Source organism: Apodemus sylvaticus, chromosome 10 (assembly GCF_947179515.1).
Source record: "Apodemus sylvaticus chromosome 10, mApoSyl1.1, whole genome shotgun sequence".
Taxonomy (NCBI): domain Eukaryota; kingdom Metazoa; phylum Chordata; class Mammalia; order Rodentia; family Muridae; genus Apodemus; species Apodemus sylvaticus.
In genome coordinates, this window is record NC_067481.1 from 105845234 (window position 1) to 105866049 (window position 20816).

At 43.4% G+C, this 20816-nt stretch overlaps 1 protein-coding gene across 3 annotated transcripts in view; it reads right to left on the minus strand.

Annotated features, from left to right (window-relative positions):
- Positions 1-17: 17 nt before the first annotated feature.
- The window catches only part of Zc3h7a (zinc finger CCCH-type containing 7A), a 36170-nt gene continuing 15371 nt past the window's right edge, over positions 18-20816 (minus strand). For all 3 annotated transcript variants that reach the window (XM_052197885.1, XM_052197886.1, XM_052197888.1), the window contains 19 exons: positions 20042-20200; positions 19758-19838; positions 19623-19661; positions 18055-18088; positions 17544-17827; positions 14784-14991; positions 13677-13741; positions 12964-13150; positions 12425-12586; positions 10842-11038; positions 10104-10204; positions 9590-9771; positions 8709-8785; positions 7989-8122; positions 7530-7635; positions 4916-5024; positions 3757-3890; positions 2271-2434; positions 18-917 (listed from right to left, as the gene is read on the minus strand). In XM_052197885.1, coding sequence (XP_052053845.1) covers positions 728-917; positions 2271-2434; positions 3757-3890; positions 4916-5024; positions 7530-7635; positions 7989-8122; positions 8709-8785; positions 9590-9771; positions 10104-10204; positions 10842-11038; positions 12425-12586; positions 12964-13150; positions 13677-13741; positions 14784-14991; positions 17544-17827; positions 18055-18088; positions 19623-19661; positions 19758-19838; positions 20042-20200 — 2613 coding nt within the window. In that variant the 3' untranslated portion in view covers positions 18-727. The remainder of the gene's footprint in view (positions 918-2270; positions 2435-3756; positions 3891-4915; positions 5025-7529; positions 7636-7988; positions 8123-8708; positions 8786-9589; positions 9772-10103; positions 10205-10841; positions 11039-12424; positions 12587-12963; positions 13151-13676; positions 13742-14783; positions 14992-17543; positions 17828-18054; positions 18089-19622; positions 19662-19757; positions 19839-20041; positions 20201-20816) is intronic.

Sequence of the window (20816 nt, forward strand, 5' to 3'; positions counted from 1 at the left end):
ACCAAAACTATGAAAAGTCATCTCTATGTATAATCTTTTATTACAAGCAATATTGGTCCATACATTACACAATACCAGAAGTACAAGTTGAATCTTTCAAAAATCATCATTTAAACAGCAAAAGACCAAGAAATAAAATTTGTGTCAACTGATTATTTTCAAAATATTCTTGATGTGCATGATGATCAGGTCCCTTACCACAGCGAGACACACAAATACAGAAAACACCCATTTAACAGACACTAGTGCTAAATGGTTATTTGGCTTAAAAATCTGAGTTAAGAAAATCCTTTTTAGCAACCTACATACAGATAAGTAGCAGACTTTATTATATTAAATAAATTCATTTCACTAAAACACATAAGATATTTCATCCATCACGTATTCCAATCCCAGTGTGCATTTATTCTCTTGAGGCCACGGTTCTTACCTCAGTCATCCTCAACCTTACCCTCTTCCCCAACACACCTCACCCAAACTTCTGTCCAACAGACAGCAACCTGGCAGCAGGTCACTCCTCCGTCTGGTGCCAGTGGCTTTGCAAGAGCTTAGCCTGGCCTGTCAAACAGCCTTTTTCCTATCTACTGTGGGTTGCCACTCATGGAGGACCATGAGGAGGACCAATAGATGCCAATCAAGCAGAAATCTGCAGTTCCTCTGCTATGCCTTTCAACACTTGCAATTGTTCTGGTCAGTGCTCTGATTGAGTTACATAAAAGCCAATGTATTACTTTAAATCATTAAACAAAAAACTATATTTTCCAAAGTCATTATCATTGGGGACAATTAAGTGATCTTTCCGTGCTTTCTTGAGCTTCATCTGTAGGGCTTTTCTTCTTTCTTCCCATTCATGAAGTTCAGCATTTCCGTGTGCAAATTTACAGCTGCTTCCTTCTGTGCAGGAGCCATTCATATACCTGGAAGGATACATGATGCAATTAGAAACAGTGCCGTACTCTTGAGAACACACTCTTCTCCAGCTGTGTGTCTGATCTGCATACCCCTGCTGCTGCCATAAAGTTGTCTCTCTTCTTTTGCTGCTGGGGATAAAACAGTGGGCCTCCTGCGTACTAAGCACATATTCCTTCTGACCATGGAGCTGCATCCCAGACCCAGTTAGGAAGCGTAAGCCTGGGGCATAAATCTTTTATGGGCACAATATACACAGCAGGGAAATTAGTACTATAAACTGTTTAAAAGTGTTCCATCATTAGCAATCCTGACGAGGGCTGGGCCTGGCTCAGTGAGCAGGGCTGGACCCAGAGGAGGTCACTGGGTGGCCTGCTCTATCGCTCTCCACCTGATTCCAAACTAAACGAGACTGCTGGGACCTAAGCTCCTGACAGCCCTCTGTCCCTGTCCTTCCTACAGGCAAACATATCTGGCTTTTCACATGGATTAAGGGGCTTGAACTCACATCCTCATGCCTGTCCAGTAAGTAGTGCTCATACCTGCTGGACCATCTTCCCTGCAGAAGTTTGGGGGCGGGGTATGTAAAAAGAAAAATATTTTAAGGATCTTATGATATTTAAAATTATCCAACAAGATTATTTTTGTTTTCTTGTGATGTAGGGCCTTATGTATCCTATAACTCTGATTGTGTCCCCAAGTCAAAGGCTCTAAATTTAGTAATTAAATACAAACAATTTTTTTGAGGGAGGGTTGTTTTTTTCAAGACAGGGTTTCTGTGTATCCCTGCCTATCCTGGAACTCACTCTGTAGACCAGGCTAGCCTTGAACTCATCTGCCTGACTCTGCCTCCAGAGTGCTGAGACTAAAGATGTGTGCCACCACCACCTAATACTTCATTTTTATTTTATACATATATGAACATGCCTGAGTATGTTTGAGACCAAGAGACCATGTCCAATCCCTTGGAACTGAAGTTCCAGGTGACTGTGAACCACCTGATATTTGTAATAAGAAGCAGATCTGGGTCTCTCAAAAAGCAGAAGGTGCTCATGACTGCTAAGCCATCCCTCCAACCCAATGCTATATTCTAAGTCTATATTTAATATCTACCTTAAAGCCACTAATTTGATGAGCATTGATTATGGGCAAAGATGTGACAGAGCACTGAGACTCCAAAGGTGGTGAGGGAGAGTGTGGACAGGTGCACCTGGATAGCATTCCTGGGCATTCCAGAGCCTGCCAGGTCACAGCACCATTACGACACTACCACCCACTTCCTACTCTGTCTGCAGACAAAAAGACCATGGAAGGACCATGGGATCAGCCCTCTCCACAGGGAACCTGCAGGGTCTACATACCTCTCACAAATACTGAAGTACCCGGTAGGGAAGCGGTGCTGCCAGCAGTACTGGTCGTCCTCAGTGTGGAAAACCTTCTCCTTGTGCTTCTCGGAGGAGATGTGGTCTTGCCATTGCTTCTCACTATTACAGTTCTTCCCACACATCCAGCAGTGGAAGTCCACCTGAAGGGTGCAGGGAGATGTGCTACCTGAGAGTCTGTACCTCCCCACTGCTGCATAAGCCAGGCAAGGGACATATAACCCCAAAGCAGACATAGCACCTGCACAGGACCAACTGCACTATGGGAACAGAAGCCAATGCACAAGAAGCTAAGGAGTGCTCATCCGGTTAAGGTCAGGCAAGGAAGCCAGAGCAGCTGCTGTGCCAACGAGGTCATTTGAAAGGAGTTAAGTATTCTGGGCAGAATTAACACCCTGAGAAAAAGCAGGAGCTGCACAAGGTCAGAGCAGGTCATCTCTAGAATAACCAGCAGCAATTCTACACAAGTGAGTCTCAACAACACTAGATTTGCATCAGGTACCCAGAAAGTAAAGATGCTTGTCCTACAAAGGCAGAAATACACATAAAATATCCATACTCGCATGTGTCCTGAGCACACACACACAAGGCCAAGACAGAAAACAACAGCCCTGCAGTGGTGATAGGCATGGGTAAGATGCAGGGTTGAAAGCAGGAAACAAGTAGCAGGAATAGACACACACACACACACACACACACACACTGCTGCCAAGTACTCAACACACCAGGCTTACTACAAATGAACAAGAGCCACATAATACTGGTCAGGCATGGTGGCTTACGTCTATAATCCCAGTGTTCTGGAGGCTAAGTAAAGATCAAATTCAAGATCAGCCTGGGCTACAGAGTGAACCTCTGCCTTTCATTTAAAGGGTACATCACTGTTATAAACATATATAGTGAATATGCCAACTGTATCTGGTTCCTCAGGGAAGAACAGACATACTTCCAACTTTATCTATAGTACTTATTTTACAGACACAAAGCATTAACATCAGATAACTAGGAGTGATGGGCTCAAGCCTTTCATGTTTTCTTTACTTTTTACAAAGGTCTCACTGTGGAGCCTTAGCTGACCTAAAACTTGCTATAAGAGGCTGGCTTTGAACTCAAGAGATCACCTGCCTCTGCTTCCCAAGTGATGATCTGAAAGGTGTGCATCTCTTCATGTGTCAATGTGTCATTTTTGGCTTTTGAGACAGGTTCTCATGTAACCCAGGATGGCCTCCAATTTGCCATGCATCCAAACATGACCTGGAATTTCTGGCCCTTCAGTCTGGAATTCCCAGGAGTGCTGGGATTAAAAACGTGCACCACCACATCCAGTTTATGCAGTACTGAAGATTAAATCCAGAGTATTATGCATGTTAAGCAAGGACTCTACCAACTGGGCCACATCCCAACCAACTCCTTTATGGTTTTAAAATTAAAAGTTAAGCAAGATAATTTCAGCACAAGTACTTACAGTGACTTCAGCATAGTCTGTTGGCATGTGGATCTGCTTCCCGTTTTCTTTGCTACAGTGACTGGCTGCCTCGTCACTTTTTTCAGTTTTTTGGTTCTTCAGCCAGAGTTCATAAAATTGCTCTATATCATGTACTGAAGAAAAAGGAACTGTGTTCAGCAAGAACCACAAAATGCCATTCAAAAAACATAAGCATGTGGACTGCCTATTAGTTGCTACACCTTCAAAACAAATGTGGTACACATCTTTACTCCCAGTAGTCAGGAGGCAGAGGCAGGTGGATCTCTGAATTTGAGGTCAGCCTGGTCTATAGGTTGAGTTCCAGGACAACAAAAGCTACATTGAGAAACCCTGTCTTAAAAAAACAAAACAAGGGCTGGAGAGATGGCTCAGCGGTTAAGAGCACTGACTGTTCTTCCAGAGGTCCTGAGTTCAATTCCCAGCAAACACATGGTGGCTCACAACCATCTGTGATGGGATTGGATGCCCTTTTATGGTGTGTCTGAAGACAGCAACAGTGTACTCATATAAATAAAATAAATAAATCTGAAAGAAGGAAGAAAGGAAGGAAGGAAGGAAGGAAGGAAGGAAGGAAGGAAGGAAGGAAGGAAGGAAGGAAGGAAAACAGACAAAAGATCTGTAGTAAAACTATTTAGATTCAAAAGTAAAATACTGTCTGAAGCACCTCTCAAACTCCCATCTATCTGATGGCCACAAGTGATCTTATCTAGAGTCCCAGAGGAACTGAGCTGTCCCAGACAACTTTTTCTTTTTAAAGATTTATTTATTATTATATGTAAGTATACTGTTGCTGTCTAAGAGGGCATCAGATCATACTACGGATGGTTGTGAGCCACCATTTGGTTGCTGGGATTTGAACTCAGAACCTTTGGAAGAAGGTCATTGCTCTTAACTGCTGAGCCATCTCACCAGGACCACAGACAACTCTTAAGGAGGTTACCTGTTATATGCGGGATGTAGAAGTACAGATTCACACTAAATGTGGCCTAACCACATCCACATCAGAAGTCAGCTTCCACACCAGGGAGGCTATAGCTATGCTCCCAGCAAGCAGCAGCAGCACCACTAGAGCTGCTGCGGAAACATGTGAGCTGTGTGCTGTGCTCACAGATATCAAGGGCAGAGAACATGAACTTACTTTTGTTATCCTTCATGTAGGTCCATACTTCCCGTTCCTCAGGACTATGAGCAAAGGAACAGTTGCCAACATACTGACACTTTTTTCTATTAGCAATATGGTTGCATAGCTGTGAGGAGAAAAAAAAATATATATATAATACATATACACACACACAGCACGCACACATGCATGCATGCAGGCATGCATGCACACACACATATACACTAAAGACAGGGCATTGCTTAGTGTAACTAGTTTTATATTTAGAGCAAAATCAGTGCTAATGCTTAGTAGTACAAATTTTAAAATTAATTCTATTTAAATAGACCATAAGCCCAAAATATATGATAGTGACAGTAAACATTTCTATTTTAGAAAGTTTCCCAAAGAAAATGAAGCACAGAATTAAGGAGTACAAATTTCCTACAAAAACACATACTAGGGATCATCTCATCTCTGTAGTGAACATCTGATACCCTTTGTCAAGTGGCTACTGCTCTCTTCCCATAATAGTCATGATGCCTCCACGTCAGAACTGGGAACAGAAAGCAAATGCAGCTTGCTCCACAGGTTACTAGACAGTGCCAGGAAGCTCCCAGACTCAAAGTGCTAATGACCCCACAGGACAGCTAACCTTAGCCACAAGTCTAGATACAGTGTATCTGAAGACACCTACTGTACTAACCAGGTCGGAGAATTAAAAGGCTTTCCAGCAGCACTCCTCTGGTTAAGTGGAATTTTAATTAACAATGGGAACAGGGAGGTACCAGCAGGAGAATGAAATGACAGCCATCATCAGCAAGTTCTCCCTGAGAATCACCAGTCTCCAAGAAACAGGCGAACTTCCATCACCAAGAAAGCGCCTTCCTAGGTCTCTCAGCTGGCTGGCCCTTAACTGCTACCTGGGCTGTGGCCTTCCCACCCCTTCCCTTCCCTTCCCTTCCCGACCAGTGAATGCTCTGGCTTTGCAAAATTCTCAGCACTACATTTCCTCCTGCGATGAAATCAGTAACCCCGCACGGAAACCGACATGAGCCAGCGGTCTATGTTTTAAGTCTGCTGGATCAGGGGCTTGGGTACATTCTTTTTGTTTTTTTCTTCTGTTTGAGTCTTTGAGGAAGGATGTTTATGTAGCCCTAACTGGCCTTAAGCCAGGATAGCTTTAAACTTGTGGTGACTCTTGTGCCTCTGCCTTCAAAGTGCTGGAGTTACAGGTGTGAACTGCCACCCCTGCCACCCGCTAGTCAGGCCAGGCTCTGTACTGGGTTTCAGAGATTCCAGAACAGATAACTGACCTTATGGCATAATGATCCCATTTACCAGATAGGCAAATGAAGCCACAGAATATTACAGGTCCCTTCTGAAAGAGGGTGTTTCTACCTCCCCATAATCTCTAACACACACACACACACACACACACACACAAATTTATTCTAGGAAATAGGTCCCTACAACATCTACATGGTTGGGGGAAGAGTCGGTAAAGCTGCCCAAGTGTCGTTAAGAACAGAGCTCACCAGTCCTGGCAGCACCGCAGGAACTAGAGAAAAAGCAAGTTATTGGTTTTGGCAGCTCTGGGGATTGAACTCAGGACCTCACACATGCTAGACAAGTACTCTATCACTGAGCCCAGTTGCCCTGTTTTAGCCAAATCTCTAATAACACATTCTCATCCTTTATGGCCCAAGATATCAAAGTTCCAATAAATCTCCTTTTCACATAAAAGCCTTCTGATCTCCTTTTCACATAAAAGCCTTCTGATTCTACTTCAGTTAGAGCAGATCACTGCCTACCAAAGACTGGCCTTGTGACTTGCACTAAGCCTTACAAAGCTACAAGAAACATCGGCAATGCCAACATTCCACGTGCTTCCCCCACTTTCCAGTCACAAAGTGGACCAAGTGCCTGGCTTCCCTGAGGAGACAAGATGGCACGGTGTTCTCTTCCCAAGAGGTATGCAAAACCTGAGTGCACATCGCTGGCACTGACACTCTCTTCTGGGCCACCTTAGCAAGTCTTATTTCTTTGAGTGTCTTTGTATGTGTTGGGGGGTGGGCATGAGACAGAGTTTCTCTGTGTAGCTCTGGCTGTCTTGGCATGACCTCTCTAGACCAGGCTGACCTGTAACCTGCACAGATCCTGCTGCGTCTGCCTCCTGAGTACTGAGATTAAAGCTGTGTGCCACCACTGCCTGGCATCTTTGAGTGGCTTTTAGCTTGCATTCTGTGTTATAGTGAAACAACCAAGATGCAACAGGAAAAATGCGAGCAACTGTGTCTAGCATTGCTAACAAAAAAGGTAGCCCTGGCTTCACCTCCAACTCAGACAAAATAAAAGGAAATACTCATTCGGTCCCCAAAATAAATCCTTTGAAAAATAAATTATGCCCTAACTTTCACTCAGCTCTGGTATCTGCTTACTCTGTCTATGTAACCTATGAAGTACAAGTCAATATGAAAACTGTTAGTCACACACATACACCACGGAGCAAGGAAGAAACCCAACAGCTTCAATTTCATCACAACTGAGGAGCAGTACTTAAAGAGCTTGGTGCTTCAGTCTGAATTAGCACTACTTTCTAAGAACTGGAAATGCCTAATTTTAAAAAGTGGCTTAAAAATTACGTATGTACATCAAACTGTAAAGGCATTTGTTTCTTTGTGGGGAGAGGACGGATGTTCATCCACTTCTTACGTTCAAAAGACATGGCTCTCATTGCACGACGTTCTTTGGTCCACCTAAAAAAGATGGAGTTCAGAAAAAAACAACACTCGGGCAAAAAAAAAAACATAACATAAAAGGCGAGCACAGCATGTGCACCCAGAGGAACAGAGAGGCTTCTTCTCAACCCTCCTAAGAGATGCCTTGCGCGTCTACTGTCTCACTTCCTCTTGACACTTTTCAGCATTTAGTACAAACTAAACAAAGAAAGTGGTAAAACCAAACAAAATGCTACTCATGACATACCAGCTACTAGATCCTTTTCACTTGTTACCACAGCTCATCACCGACTTCTCAGTGTTCTGGTCTCCTCTCACTGCATGACTGGACCCTACGGAGCAGGGACTCACAGGCACACACACATACTTACGGGTGCTGTGCTTTGGCACTGCAGTACTTTCTGTTCCTGTCTGGTTCAATGACTTGGCCATTTCTCAGACACTGAGCACATACAAACTTTATCTCCATGTTAAGTGATCCAGGCATTATTTGATTACCAAGGACCTTGAACAATGAAAGATCAATTAGAGTAGAAACCACTTTTCTAAAATCAGCATACAAAATCGCCATGCATTTTGTACCAGCATAGCTGTCTGGCTCTATGACTTGACAAATACATATATGTTGATAGTTAATCCAAACTGTCTCAAATATGCAAAAGAATATGATAAAAAGATTACAGACTTATAGGTGCCAAACCTCAACTGAGAGAAGCTAGTTGTGAAACTCGGTGGCTTTTGGGTGGGTCAAGGAGAACAATGGATAAGGCATTTAAACCATGTAGGACACAATAGGTTATGGAGAAACCACAACCTATTACCCGGATCCAAGAATTATCAAAGGCCAAGACCCAGTGTTTTCTCAAATGGGCTAAACAGGAAAACTGCGTCCTCTATCACTGGCAGATAGCACAGGCTGCCACATGCTTGTTTATGGCAATCAACCAGCTGCAAATGTTTTCACAGAAGAGTTATTCAACTGAACAAGCAGTTAGGAAAGGACTGCAAGTGTGAACCTCAATCTATCACAAATCCAGCCCCAACTAGACAATTCCCGAAGGGCGCCCAGCTCACAGGAATAGGGGAGATACCTGCACTCCAGGCATGCTGGCTTCCAGACGTCTCCAATATTGTTCAGACTGTTGAGCAATATCATCATGGGCGATACCTAGGAAATGTACAAGTTTCTCTTAAAGAACACATGGTGGTACCCACTCATCTGGTCTCAGCCTAAGAGAATTCTTAACTCTCCAGGCTCAGGCAGTCTGATCCATCAAAGATGAATATACATTGCATCACATTTTTTAAAATGGGGTATTTACAAGCACAGTTCTTTATGTCTTCCAAGGAATCCTTTTCCCATTCAAAAAATCCACAACGTATGCACAAATTTGTGTTAATGATTAACTGCACGAAAACACATCCAAAATAGGTAATTCTTTAAAAATACAAACAAACAAACATTACAATAGCCGAGCTCCGTGGCCCAGTCCAATAGTCTCGGCTACTAAGGAAGCTCAGGTAAGATTCCAAATCAGGTCTGCTGCGGCTACAGAGTGAGTTCAAGGGCAGTCCAACAATGTAATAATGACCTATCTGACATCAACAGGAGCAAAGAGGACAGGAGATAAAGCTCAGTGGTTGAGAGCTTGCCTAGCGCACACAAGGCCGGAAGTCCAATCCCACCAGAGGGATGGAACCGCATACTTACTTACATTTTTTGTTACATGTAATTTATCTACTCTGTGTCTGTGCATACAGGGGTGCATGTCGGTTTTCTCCTTTTACATTGATTCAAGGGATCCAACTCAGGTCAGCATGCCTGGCATGAGTGCCCTTCCCCACCAAGCCATCTCACCAAACCCAAACTGTTACTGAATGACCTGGCTGAGACGTGTGGCTCTCCTGACTACTGTTCTGTCCCCACCCCACCCCCAACTTCTCTCTCACACACAGTAACAAGCTCACCCACCTCTTTCATTTTGCATTATCCAGACTTTCAGTTCAACAAGACTATGGGCATAGAAGCACTCATCTTCCCTCACGCAGCCATAACGAACTTCATGTCGACATAAATCAAGTTGACATTGTTTATGAAAAGAACGTATTTTTGAATATTTTACTGTGCTCTCTCTCAAAATGTGGACAAGGCACCTAAGGCAAAAACAAAGTGACATTTTAATACTGACTGTTCTGCCAACTTTGAAAACCATACATATATACATACATATATCTATACATGATGTCAAGTTCTAGTCTGAAAAGCCATTTTATTAAAATTAGTACCAGAAAAAAATTACACATGCAACTTTTAATGGTATAATTATAGTTTAGACAACAACAAAACTCACAAATGCATGTCATGTGAAGCTATAAATTAATGGACTTTTCTATACAAAGTAATCAGTCTAGTAATTCAGTACTTAATTCTCAAATGAACAAAAGTACTTTTTAAATTTTTCTAATATGAGAAATCACCAACATACTTATTGTCCTCAAATTCATGCTTTGTGACCGGGTGAGAACAAGCAGTGGAATTATCTTTATTTCTTTTACTTATCATTCTAGGTTTATGATCAAAACATTTCTGAAATAGAAAGAAAAGAAGAATTATCACACAAATAAGCACAAGTCTAAGTTTTGTGCCCAGAATACTGCCTTAGTTTCAGTATCTTTATACATTTATAATGAATAATTTGTACCAATTGATACTCAGCACAAAACCTTACTACTATGCATGCTGCTCTAGTTGATATGAGACACGATCTCTATAGCCCACCACACTGGCTTTGAACTTAAGACTTCTGAGCATGAGCTGCAGGCACGTACCGCCAGGCCCAGCTTTCTTTCATTCTCTCAGAGGCGTAGCTACTGGCTTAAACCTCATAGAGATGGACCTGCTTTTACTTCCGAAGAGTGCTAGGTTAAAGGAGCATATACCAGGCCTGAACATACTTTCTTTTAGTTTGGTTTTTGATGAGAAAAGTAGCCTTAGCTGGCCTGGAGCTCACTATATAGACCAGGCTGGCCTGGAACTCAGAGAGATCTGTCTGCTTCTGCCTCCCAAGTGCTAGGGTTAAAGACACGTGCCATGGCACCCAGCCATAGTATTTAACTGTGTTAACAGTTCCGAGGCCTCCATGCATACTAGGTTCTCCAGTGAGTTACGCTCTCCACCACTCTCACCAAATTTGACAGCAGAAAGTGAGTTGTGGAGAAATCACCTCACAAAGGAATGTAAACTCTCCAAGATGCTCCTGGAGGATTTTGACCACAGTAAGGCTGATCTTTCCATTGCCACCAAAAAAAGCCTCTCGACTGAAGGCCCCTTTTCTTTCCAGGGTCCACACATCTATCTCTTCTTGGCAATAAGCAAATGTACAGTGGCCAGAATATCGGCATTCATCCTCTGCAGCAACATCTGGAAAGCAGAGAGACAGAGACAGCTGTTCTTCCGGGCCAGTGAATAGCAAGCACAGTTACAGTGTCGGCGAGCATCCTAGGGAATCAGATAATTCAAGCAGGAAAGTCACTGCAGTGCAGGCTGGGGTGGGATTCCGTCTACCAGCTGAACTGGTTTTGATGGCAACTGGGAGAAGACACAGAGCTGCATCAAGGTTGAAAACCATTTTATGGGAAAAGTGGGACATGAGACAGAAAGGGGGTTAAATTACTGAAGCCTGTGTTACATTATGTGTGAAAATGTCATTGTGAACAATCACACTCTCATAAACAACTGGAGTGAAGAGAAGGCTCCGCAGTTAAAGAGCACTGACTGCTCCTGCAGAGGGCCTGGGTTAGACTGGCAGCACCCACCCTGTGGCCCCCCAGCACCCACCCTGTGGCCCCCCAGTACCCACCCTGTGGCCCCCCCAGCACCCACCCTGTGGCCACCCAGCACCCACCCTGTGGCCTCTCCAGCACCCACCCTGTGGCCCCTCCAGCACCCACCCTGTGGTCCCTCAGCACCCACCCTGTGGCCCCCCCAGCACCCACCCTGTGGCCCCCCCAGCACCCACCCTGTGGCTCCCCACCTTTGGAACTGCTCTGCACTGGGCAGGTCCTGACCTTAGAGGTACACAGACATACATTCACAAAAACACTCATATACATGAAATACATGAAAATACACCGGGAAACTGTGACTTCCTTTCTTTTCCCATCATTCCTTAGTGGCTTTCAAAGCTCATTCAGATGAAGCTTAAGCCAAATGCAAGTCTTCTCCAAAGCACATTCAGTCCAGCACTGCAATTCTATGGGGATGAAACTGATCTCTTTGTTTAAAACCCAATCTAGGCCTTGTCTCCACAGACTATAAACTATATACAAGATGTTAAAAAAAAAAACAGCAAAAACAACAAAACTATGAACTGACCTGATTCAACACACTCCTGTGCTCCCGGTCTAAGCAGTTTTCTAATTACTTTTTGTTTTTCGGGCTCATTTATTTATTATATACATTGGCATTTTGCATGCATATATGTCTATGAGGATGTCAGATTCCCTGGAACTGAAGCTACAGACAGTTGTGAACTCCAGAAGTCTTAACCACTGAGCCATCTCTCCACACCCTTGCCTAACCATTTTGTTTGTTTGTTTGTTTGTTTGTTTGGTTGGTTGGTTGGTTTTTCGAGACAGGGTTTCTCTGTGTAGCCCTGTTGCCTAACCGTTTTTAATAACAGGAAATATTGGAACAAATGCAGCCAACAGATCCAGATGACAAGGCCTGGAGTTAGCAGAGTGATTCTCAAAAAGTTGGTTAGTCATATAACAAACACCAATTAATTAATTAATTATAATAAAATACCTTTGCATATATAATATGGTCCTTCATAATTTGTTTTTGTTGGTCTTGGACGTATTTTTTTCCATGATTTATCTTCAAGATTTTTTATCCGACCAATCAAAATATCTTTCTTACACTTATGGTCTAAATTAGCATGGTACGTGAAATCCATTAACTTAGGGCCTGAAAGAGACATAAAGATGACTGTCCATTTTTTGAGCAGAGCAAGTACCTTCCAATCGTACAGGCAGTCACAGCAGGTGAACACTGACCACCTGGGCCCGAAATCCCATAGGAACAAACAGGCCGCCAGAGGAAACTTGTGCCTTGTCCTATGGAGCAGCAGTGCTTCAGAAATGATCTCAAGAGGAAATCTAGCCGCTCATAAAAGCAGACCCAGGCAAGGATTTGAATAGCTTTGGGAGCAGAGGCTGCCTGCTCTTCCCACTGCTCCCTCCCCCCTCACATTTCAGAGCCAGCAGAGCCAGCAGAGCCAGCGCTCCTCCACCTGGTTAGGAGCCTCACAGCTCGCCTGCTGCCTGCTAGGTTGCTGTGCTGACCTGATTTTACAAAGCAGATCTGGCAAGCCTGCCTCAGCTCATGGGTTCCTTCGAGGGGATGCCTAGGAGTCCCTGATGAAAACGGTTTAGCGATGACACTTCCAAAAAAGTTCCCAAAGTCATTTCTAGGCTGACTGGCAATTTCCAGAAAATCTTCAGAGGCAAACAAACTTCCTGGTCCATTCATCTGCAAAAAGAGTAAGAAAACAAAACAAAACAAAAAACAAACAAAACAAAACAGAAACAGGCAACAAATATTGTACTATCGCTAAAAAAGACCTGAATTCCTGTGGAGTAGACCAAGGCTGGCACCATCTGTCTCAGTCACATCTCTATGACAAACTGTCCGTTTCTGCATTTCCATCTTTCCACTCTGGGCCCCTTTGGCGATCCTCTAATGGCTGTTACTAACGACACCTGCTCTGCTTCCACAGGACACACATCTTTACATGCTCTGCTCTAGGTCTCCTCACTGTGCTAGGCTGTCCTAAGGCTTGCACTATCTGCAATGGTGATTCCTTTGCTCTGACAGATCCAGTCACACACTCAAAACATTTATACTGGATGTTCGGGATGAGTCTTATAATGCTATTCCCCACAGCACACAGAAATTCAAAAGAGGCTCTCATTTCCAATCACATTATCCAGTTCCTTAAGTACAGGCCTATATTGAATCTTAGCGACGTATTCACAAAAGAGGAAGTGACACTTACAAGTAAAAGGGAGGAATTACTGTTGTTAAGCGTTGTTCCCTCTCTAGCAGTTGAGGTGGACAGATCTAAAATAATAAAAAGACTTCAACAGACCTTTTCACTCTAACCACAGAATGAGCACACAAGGGCATTGCAGCTGACCAGCTATGGCTTCCCACGGCTTTCCCATCCCGATCCTATAAGCTTTCTTATTCACTACTGACAAAGAGGGCTTAGGGTCTTCTAGAAGCCAAGAGCGAAAATTACCCTTAGCCATTATTGGAAAATTATCTACAGCAGGGCCTACTGAAGATAACGAAGACAAACCCAAGAAAGTAATACCCACACTCAAAAACCTGAGAAGACGCCTCCTCTCTGACACTGAGTAGCAGGCAGCCCAAGAGCTGTCTAATCTTAATCTACCATTCAACTATTTCCCTGTCATCCCGATGGTTTTCAACCTCTTCTCTGTAAATCTCTGTAACAATAATTTAGACCTTTACCCTTTTACTACATAACAATGTCCCCCAAAAATATGAAGGCTTTCCTCACTATTTATGGTATGGGTGTAGCTCAACAATAGAGCACTTTACATATTATGCGGAGCACTCCAGAAAACCAAAGCAAACTAACAACAAAACCCAAACCAAGTACTCTGCCTAGCACTGGTGAGACCAAGCCCTCAGTACTCCATGATAAGATAAGGACATAGGCTGCTGAGCTCAACAGATGAAGGCCCAACCAGGTCTAAATGTTATCATATTAAACCCAGATATGAAGCTAGTTTTAATGTTTTCCCAGTTTACATGCTTTAAGATGGGATTGACTTTTTAATGCAGAAAACACTTTAAATCATTTGCCCTGAAACAGTAAACAGCAACTTAGCCAATCATACGATCTAAAGTCAGTGACATTCCTGTGCCTACCCAGATGCTCTTGCTTCTTATTCTCAAAAATGGCAGTTAAGTCAAGCCAAGCTCAAACCTGGAGGGTCCCTCTTTATAGTTTAGGCAAAATAAAAAACAATTCAAGAAATTACCACCTAAAAGTGCTTTATAAAATTATGATGCATATTTTTATTTTTAGAAAATCGACTGCAGTTATTTATAATTTAGGAGAAAGTCTTACCTCGTTTGGATTCAGTCACTGAAAATGAATTTAAAGAAGAGTAAAAGTCTTCCAAGGATGAAGTCAGAGGTGGAAGAAACTCTGCAAAGGAGGGCTCAGGAGCGTACCTTGCACCAATGGGCAAGGTTCCAAGCAGGGATGGTGTCCGGAAGGGCAGGCTCGGAGCCGCACTGGCAGTCAGGAGGGGTCCTCTGACCAGGGTGGAGGACTGAGGAGAAGAATGCAGATTTAGCACCAGCTTCCACGGGCTTAGCTTCCTGCTTTACCATCAGCTTATCAACCCCCCCATGCCCCAAACTGAGGCAATGAGCCACACAGAACGCTTGCATCCAAATGAAGGCTCACTGTAACAATCTTAGAGGAGCGCCCTCTGCCCACCACGCTATACCCACCCCGCCATGATGGACTGATTCCTCTAAGATCCAGTTCACAACTAACACAGAATCTTGGTAGAGACTTTTTAAAAGACAGGATCTCATACAGATCAGCTCAAACTTACTATGTTACCATCGCTGACCTTGAGTTTCTGATTCTGCTACCCCTACCTCCCATGCCACCATGCAATACTGAGAATGTAACCCAGGGCTTAATATATGCTGCAAATCATGAGTTACATTCTTAGCCCTGAACTCACACTTTTACTTTATAATTATTTTTAAATTTTTAAATTTGTTTAGAAAGGGGAATAAAGGACAGCAAGACGGCTCTGAGGTTAAGGCACTTACTGTCAAACCCAACATGGCGGAAGGGCTGACTGCTGCAATCTGTCCTCTCACTTCTCCACACACTAATATACAAATACACGTACAAATAAGTAAGTGCTACAAGATAAAGATTGTGTGTGTGTGGTGTCTGCATATGTGTGCCGGTGTTGCTGGTGAGCCTCTTCATGTGGGTATGTATGAAGGCCAGTGGCTGATGTCAGGATGTTCTCAATTGTTTTACCTTATTCTGACACATAGTATCTTTACTGAACCAAGAGCTTGGGACTGGGCTAGATTGGCTGGCGGGTCTGGGAAGCATTAGGCTCTGCATGGCCTAGCTCTGGCTTTACAGGCAGGGAGCACACGCTCCCGACTCAGGCCCTTATGCCTGCACAGTTATCCACTGAGTAAACTTTGTTTATTTATATGTTGGTGTTTTGCCTGCCAGAAGAGTTATCAGATTCTCTGGGAGTTGCAGACAGTTGCGCTCCATGATGCATCAGGATGTTAGGAATCAAAGCCCAGTCCCCTGGAAAAGTAACTAGTAATCTCAACTGATGAGTCACCTCACCAGCCCCAATATTGAAGGTTTTTAAGGGAAGTAATTTGTGTATATGTATATAAATATGTATGCATAAAATATTATATATGTTTACATATAACACACATAATATAGTAACATATAAATAAACATATATAATACGTATTTATTTATATTTTATGTGTATAGATGTTCTACTTGAATATGTGTCTGTGCACTACACATGCCCAGCATCTTCAGAGGCTAGAAGAGGGCATCAGATCCCCTGGAACTGAAGTTTCAAACAGCTGTACACTGCTGTATGGGTGATAGGACTCAGACCTGGGTCCTCTGGAAAAACAGCCAGTGCTCTCCAGTTCTCCAGTTCGTATGTGTGTGTGTGTGTGTGTCTGTGTGTGTGTGTGTGTCTGTGTCTGTCTGTCTGTCTTGGGAAAAGGTCTCATTATATAGTCCTGGCTGGACTGGAACTACATATATAGACCAGGTTGGCCTGAAACTCACATAGATTTTCCTGCTTCTGCTTCACAAGTGTTGGAATCGAACCATACCACTGTGTGTGTGTGTGTGTGTGTGTGTGTGTGTGTGTGTGTGTGTGTCCCCATCCCTGAGTAGACACATGAGTCCAGAGATAAAGATCAACCTAGGTATCATTCCAGAGGAGCTACCTACCTTGTTTTTAGGACCTAGGCTCACCAATTAGGCTACACTAGCTGGCCAGTACGCCCCAGTCATCTGCTTGTGTCTACCTCTCCAGCTCTGCGCTTACCAGCTTACACTACCATACCTAGCTTTCTTACACTGGTGCTGGGATCAAACTCAGGTCCTATGCTTTTATGGCAAACACTTTAGTCACTGAACCCTCTCCTGAGCCCTCAAATGCCTGTTCTCTATCAGAGTCATGCTTAATCTTCCCATTCCAAAAATGCTCACTTCTTTCTGGACAGCATGCTTCTTTTTAGTATTCAGCAATGACCAAGTTATCTAGTTATCCTTAGAAGCAAATAAAATGCCAAGGTAAGAAATCCAAAGTTAATCCTAGATGCAATACAAGTTACCTAGCATGTCACATAATGATTTAAATGGGAAGTAACTACGTCCTTGAGAAGAGAAAATAGGGCTGGAGAGATGGCATAGTGGATAAAGTGCTTGTCTCGTAAGCTTGAGGACACGATTTCAATCCCCAGAACCTTTGTTAGAAAATATATAAATAAAAAAAATTGCCAGAGGGAGGGAAGAGGGGAAGGGAGGGAAGGGAAGGGGAGGGGAGGGGAGGGAAGGGGAGGGAAGGAGACTAAACAGAAAAGGAGAAATGGCATGGCTCACCGGTTAAAATACTTCTCTTCCAAAAGACCAGAGTTCTGTCTCCAGCACCAAATGAGAGACAACAACTGCCTGTAACTGCAGGATCTGATCCTGTTCTCTAGCCTTCATGGGCACCTGCACACGTCACACACACACACACACATGCACGCACATTCATGTTTCTTACAAGAGAAACTAAACAGTGAAACTCACCATGACAGCACTGTCTGTTTCTGGAGCAGAATCAAGAAGAGCATCTATTTCATCCCCAAGGACAGTGTCATCATCCAGAAAAGCTTCTGATATGGTGAAGGGGACCTTCCCGCCATTTGCAAACACTGTGGATGGCAGAGGGCTCTCATCCACTTGCAGTTGAAAAACAGAAGTTACCGGCATAATAGGAACAGAGGCCAGCTCACTCCCAATGACTTGAGAAAAACTCGATGTAGGAAGGGAGACAACCGAACGTGCTTCTTCTTGCCTTGGGATTAACAAATCTGTAACAAGCACAGAAATGTACTCACTCTAAGACACTATGTCACAGAGTAGGAGTGTTGCTGGGCACTAACAGAGGGCATAAAGGCTGGGTGAGAATACGGATGCAGCCCCAGCCTCGCTTCCATCAACAGCCATCTCCCTGGCAATACTACAGAAAAAGCACAGCCTAACCCTGGCTAGCTGGCAGGCATACTTTAGCGGGATAAGATCGCAAGTAAAAACGTACCTGGCTCAATATCTTCCACAGAATAGTTTACAGCCTGGAAATTAAACAAATAATGAATCATGTTTTCAAGATGCTAAACTCTTAAACAATCTGTAAAAATTTTAAAAGCATGGTGCAGATTTGTGAAGACATTTGAGAAGATAAAAGAAATCAAAGGAACAGTCTTCTACTCAATGTTGTTAGTTTGTTACCAGACAGGGTTTCTCTGTGTAGCCCTGGCTGGCCTGGAACTTGCTCTGTAGAACCAGCTGGGCTGGAACTCAGAGAGCTACCTGCCACTGCCTCCTGAGTGCTGGAATTAAAAATCATACACCATGCACGCCCTGCTTCTTCTTCCTTTCAAACAGGGTCTCGTGTAGCCCTGGTGGCCTCAGACTCAGGGTAAATTCGAGAACAGCCTTGAACATCTGGTCTTTCTGCTTCAGTATCTGGAGTTACACAGGTATCATCAGACCTGACCTTTTCCTTTCTTAAGATCGATCTCACTGTGAGCCTGGCTCATGCCACACTCCTTGCCCCAAGTGCACAGCCACTAGGGAACACTGTGAACTTAGCAGACGGGTGCTCCTCGAAGGCTATACAGAATGGAACAGAAACTGATCTCACCACCATCCGCCAGCCCTTCACAGTGGCTGGTGCCGTCCCAACAACCACAAGATTTTGCTTCAAGTTTAAAAGAAGAAGAATTGCCTGAAGTGGCGGCAAATGCCTTTAATCCCAGCACTACAGAGGTAGACGGGTCACTGTGAGTTCGAGGCCAGCCTGGTCTACAGAGTGAGTTCTAGGACAACCAGTGTTACAGAGAAAAACACTGTTTCAAACCAACACCTCCCCCCTGGGGAAAAAACAAACAAACAAAAAAAAAACGAGACAGTATTTAACTATGTAGTCCTGGCTGTCCTGGAACTGTCTATGCAGACCAGGTAGGCCTCGAACTCACAGAGTTCCTCCTGCCTCTCTGCTTCTAAAACCTGAGATTAACACCATCTATAGCCATTTCCTGAGAAGGTAGTTTTGTTTAATTTTTTTTTTTAAGGTTTTAAAAATTAGATTTGTTCATTTTACCTATGTTTTGGCTGTGTATGTCTATACACCACATGTGTGCTTGGTGTCCTGGAAGGACATAAGACAGCATCAGATCCCCTGAAACTAGAGTTACTGATGGTTATAAACTGCCACATGAGTGCTGGGAATTGAACCCTGCAGTAAATGCTCTTAACTGCAGAGCCATCTCTCCAGCCTCTTTTCTTTTTTTTTTTTTTTTCTTTTTTAAACCCCAATGTTTTCAAAACTAGTATCTGGCCCAGAGCCACAGTTTTCAAAGAAAACGGAACATTTAAGTGTTCACATCCTGTCACATGCTCTAATGGCCCACAGGAGATGCTGGCTGGAACTAAAGTATAGGACTTGAGATGCTTTTTGTTCTCTAAAATGATAGGAAGCCATGGCCAATTTCATGTTTGAGGCATCACAGGGAACCACACTGAACATACAAAAGAGCACAGTTGCTGAGCCCTCCATCCCTGCTTTCCTCAGAAACATGATTCTTGTATAGATAATAACCCTACCTTGGGAGCCCCATCCCCAGGAACTGCTTTCAGTGAGTGCTGAAATAAAATGAAAACACAGTTTCAAAACAAAACCGACTCAAGAATATAAAACAAGTTGAAAAAAAAGAATTCTGAGAGATAAGTTCTGCTTACCTCAGCTCTAACATATGCTTTCCTTATTTTAAATCCCAATTTCTGAGCTAATTCTTGAGTTAGTTTTATTACATGTTCATCCTGGAAAGAGCAACATTCATGAATGTATCTCTAGTGAAGCAAGGAAGCAGGGCTCTGGTGTTGCCCATCTAGACATTTGCTTTGTTAGCTATTACATTCAACTGAAGCAAGTTGAAGATTGCATGAAAACTTGGCTATTTCTCACATGAGCGCCGATGGATACTCATGATGCAAATCAACGAGCTGAAGCACTGACTCCATACCTGAGGCACTGCTAAGGAGCACTTTGCCACAGCATCGTAGGCCTCTCTGTAGTGCCCTAAGTCATTTAGAGCCTTAGCCTTCCGATACAGAGCCTTGCAGTTACTGGCATTAACACTGAGGACAGCATTACAGTCATCTAAAACTTTATCACGGAGACCCTGGAGGAAAAGGCCAGAGAAAGAGAAAGCCAGAATCACAAGATTAATATCGTACTCCACACCTGTTTCATACATGAAGCCAAGTGCATGACACCATTTTACAACCTTCAACTTAAACTCAAAGTGCACAATGATATTTTTCATTTGAGTGATTGTTAGAATATTCCACAGATATAAAAGTAGGAAAATTATCATGAATATCCATATACCCCTAGCCTATGTCAGACAGATATGACTACGTGGTCATAGGGTCCTAGGTCTCCAAGGAAGACAGCTTCTGAGACATGTGCCCTATTTTCCTCCTCCATGTCATCACTGCTTTTAAATCCATTACAAATGACAACTGTGGAGACTCGGGAGATGGGTAAGCAGTTAAGAGCATTGGCCACTCTGAGAGTTCCCAGGTTTAATCCCCAGCATCTATCAGGAGGCTCACAGTTGCCTGTAACTCCAATCCCAAGGAGTCAGACATCCTCTTCTGGCCTCTACAGACAGCAGGCAAACATGGCAGTGGACAGACACACAGGCACACTCATACACACATGCATACATGCATGCTGGCAAAACGTAAAGCAAAATAAAAAAAATCTAAGAAATATATTTTTAAAGCCAAATG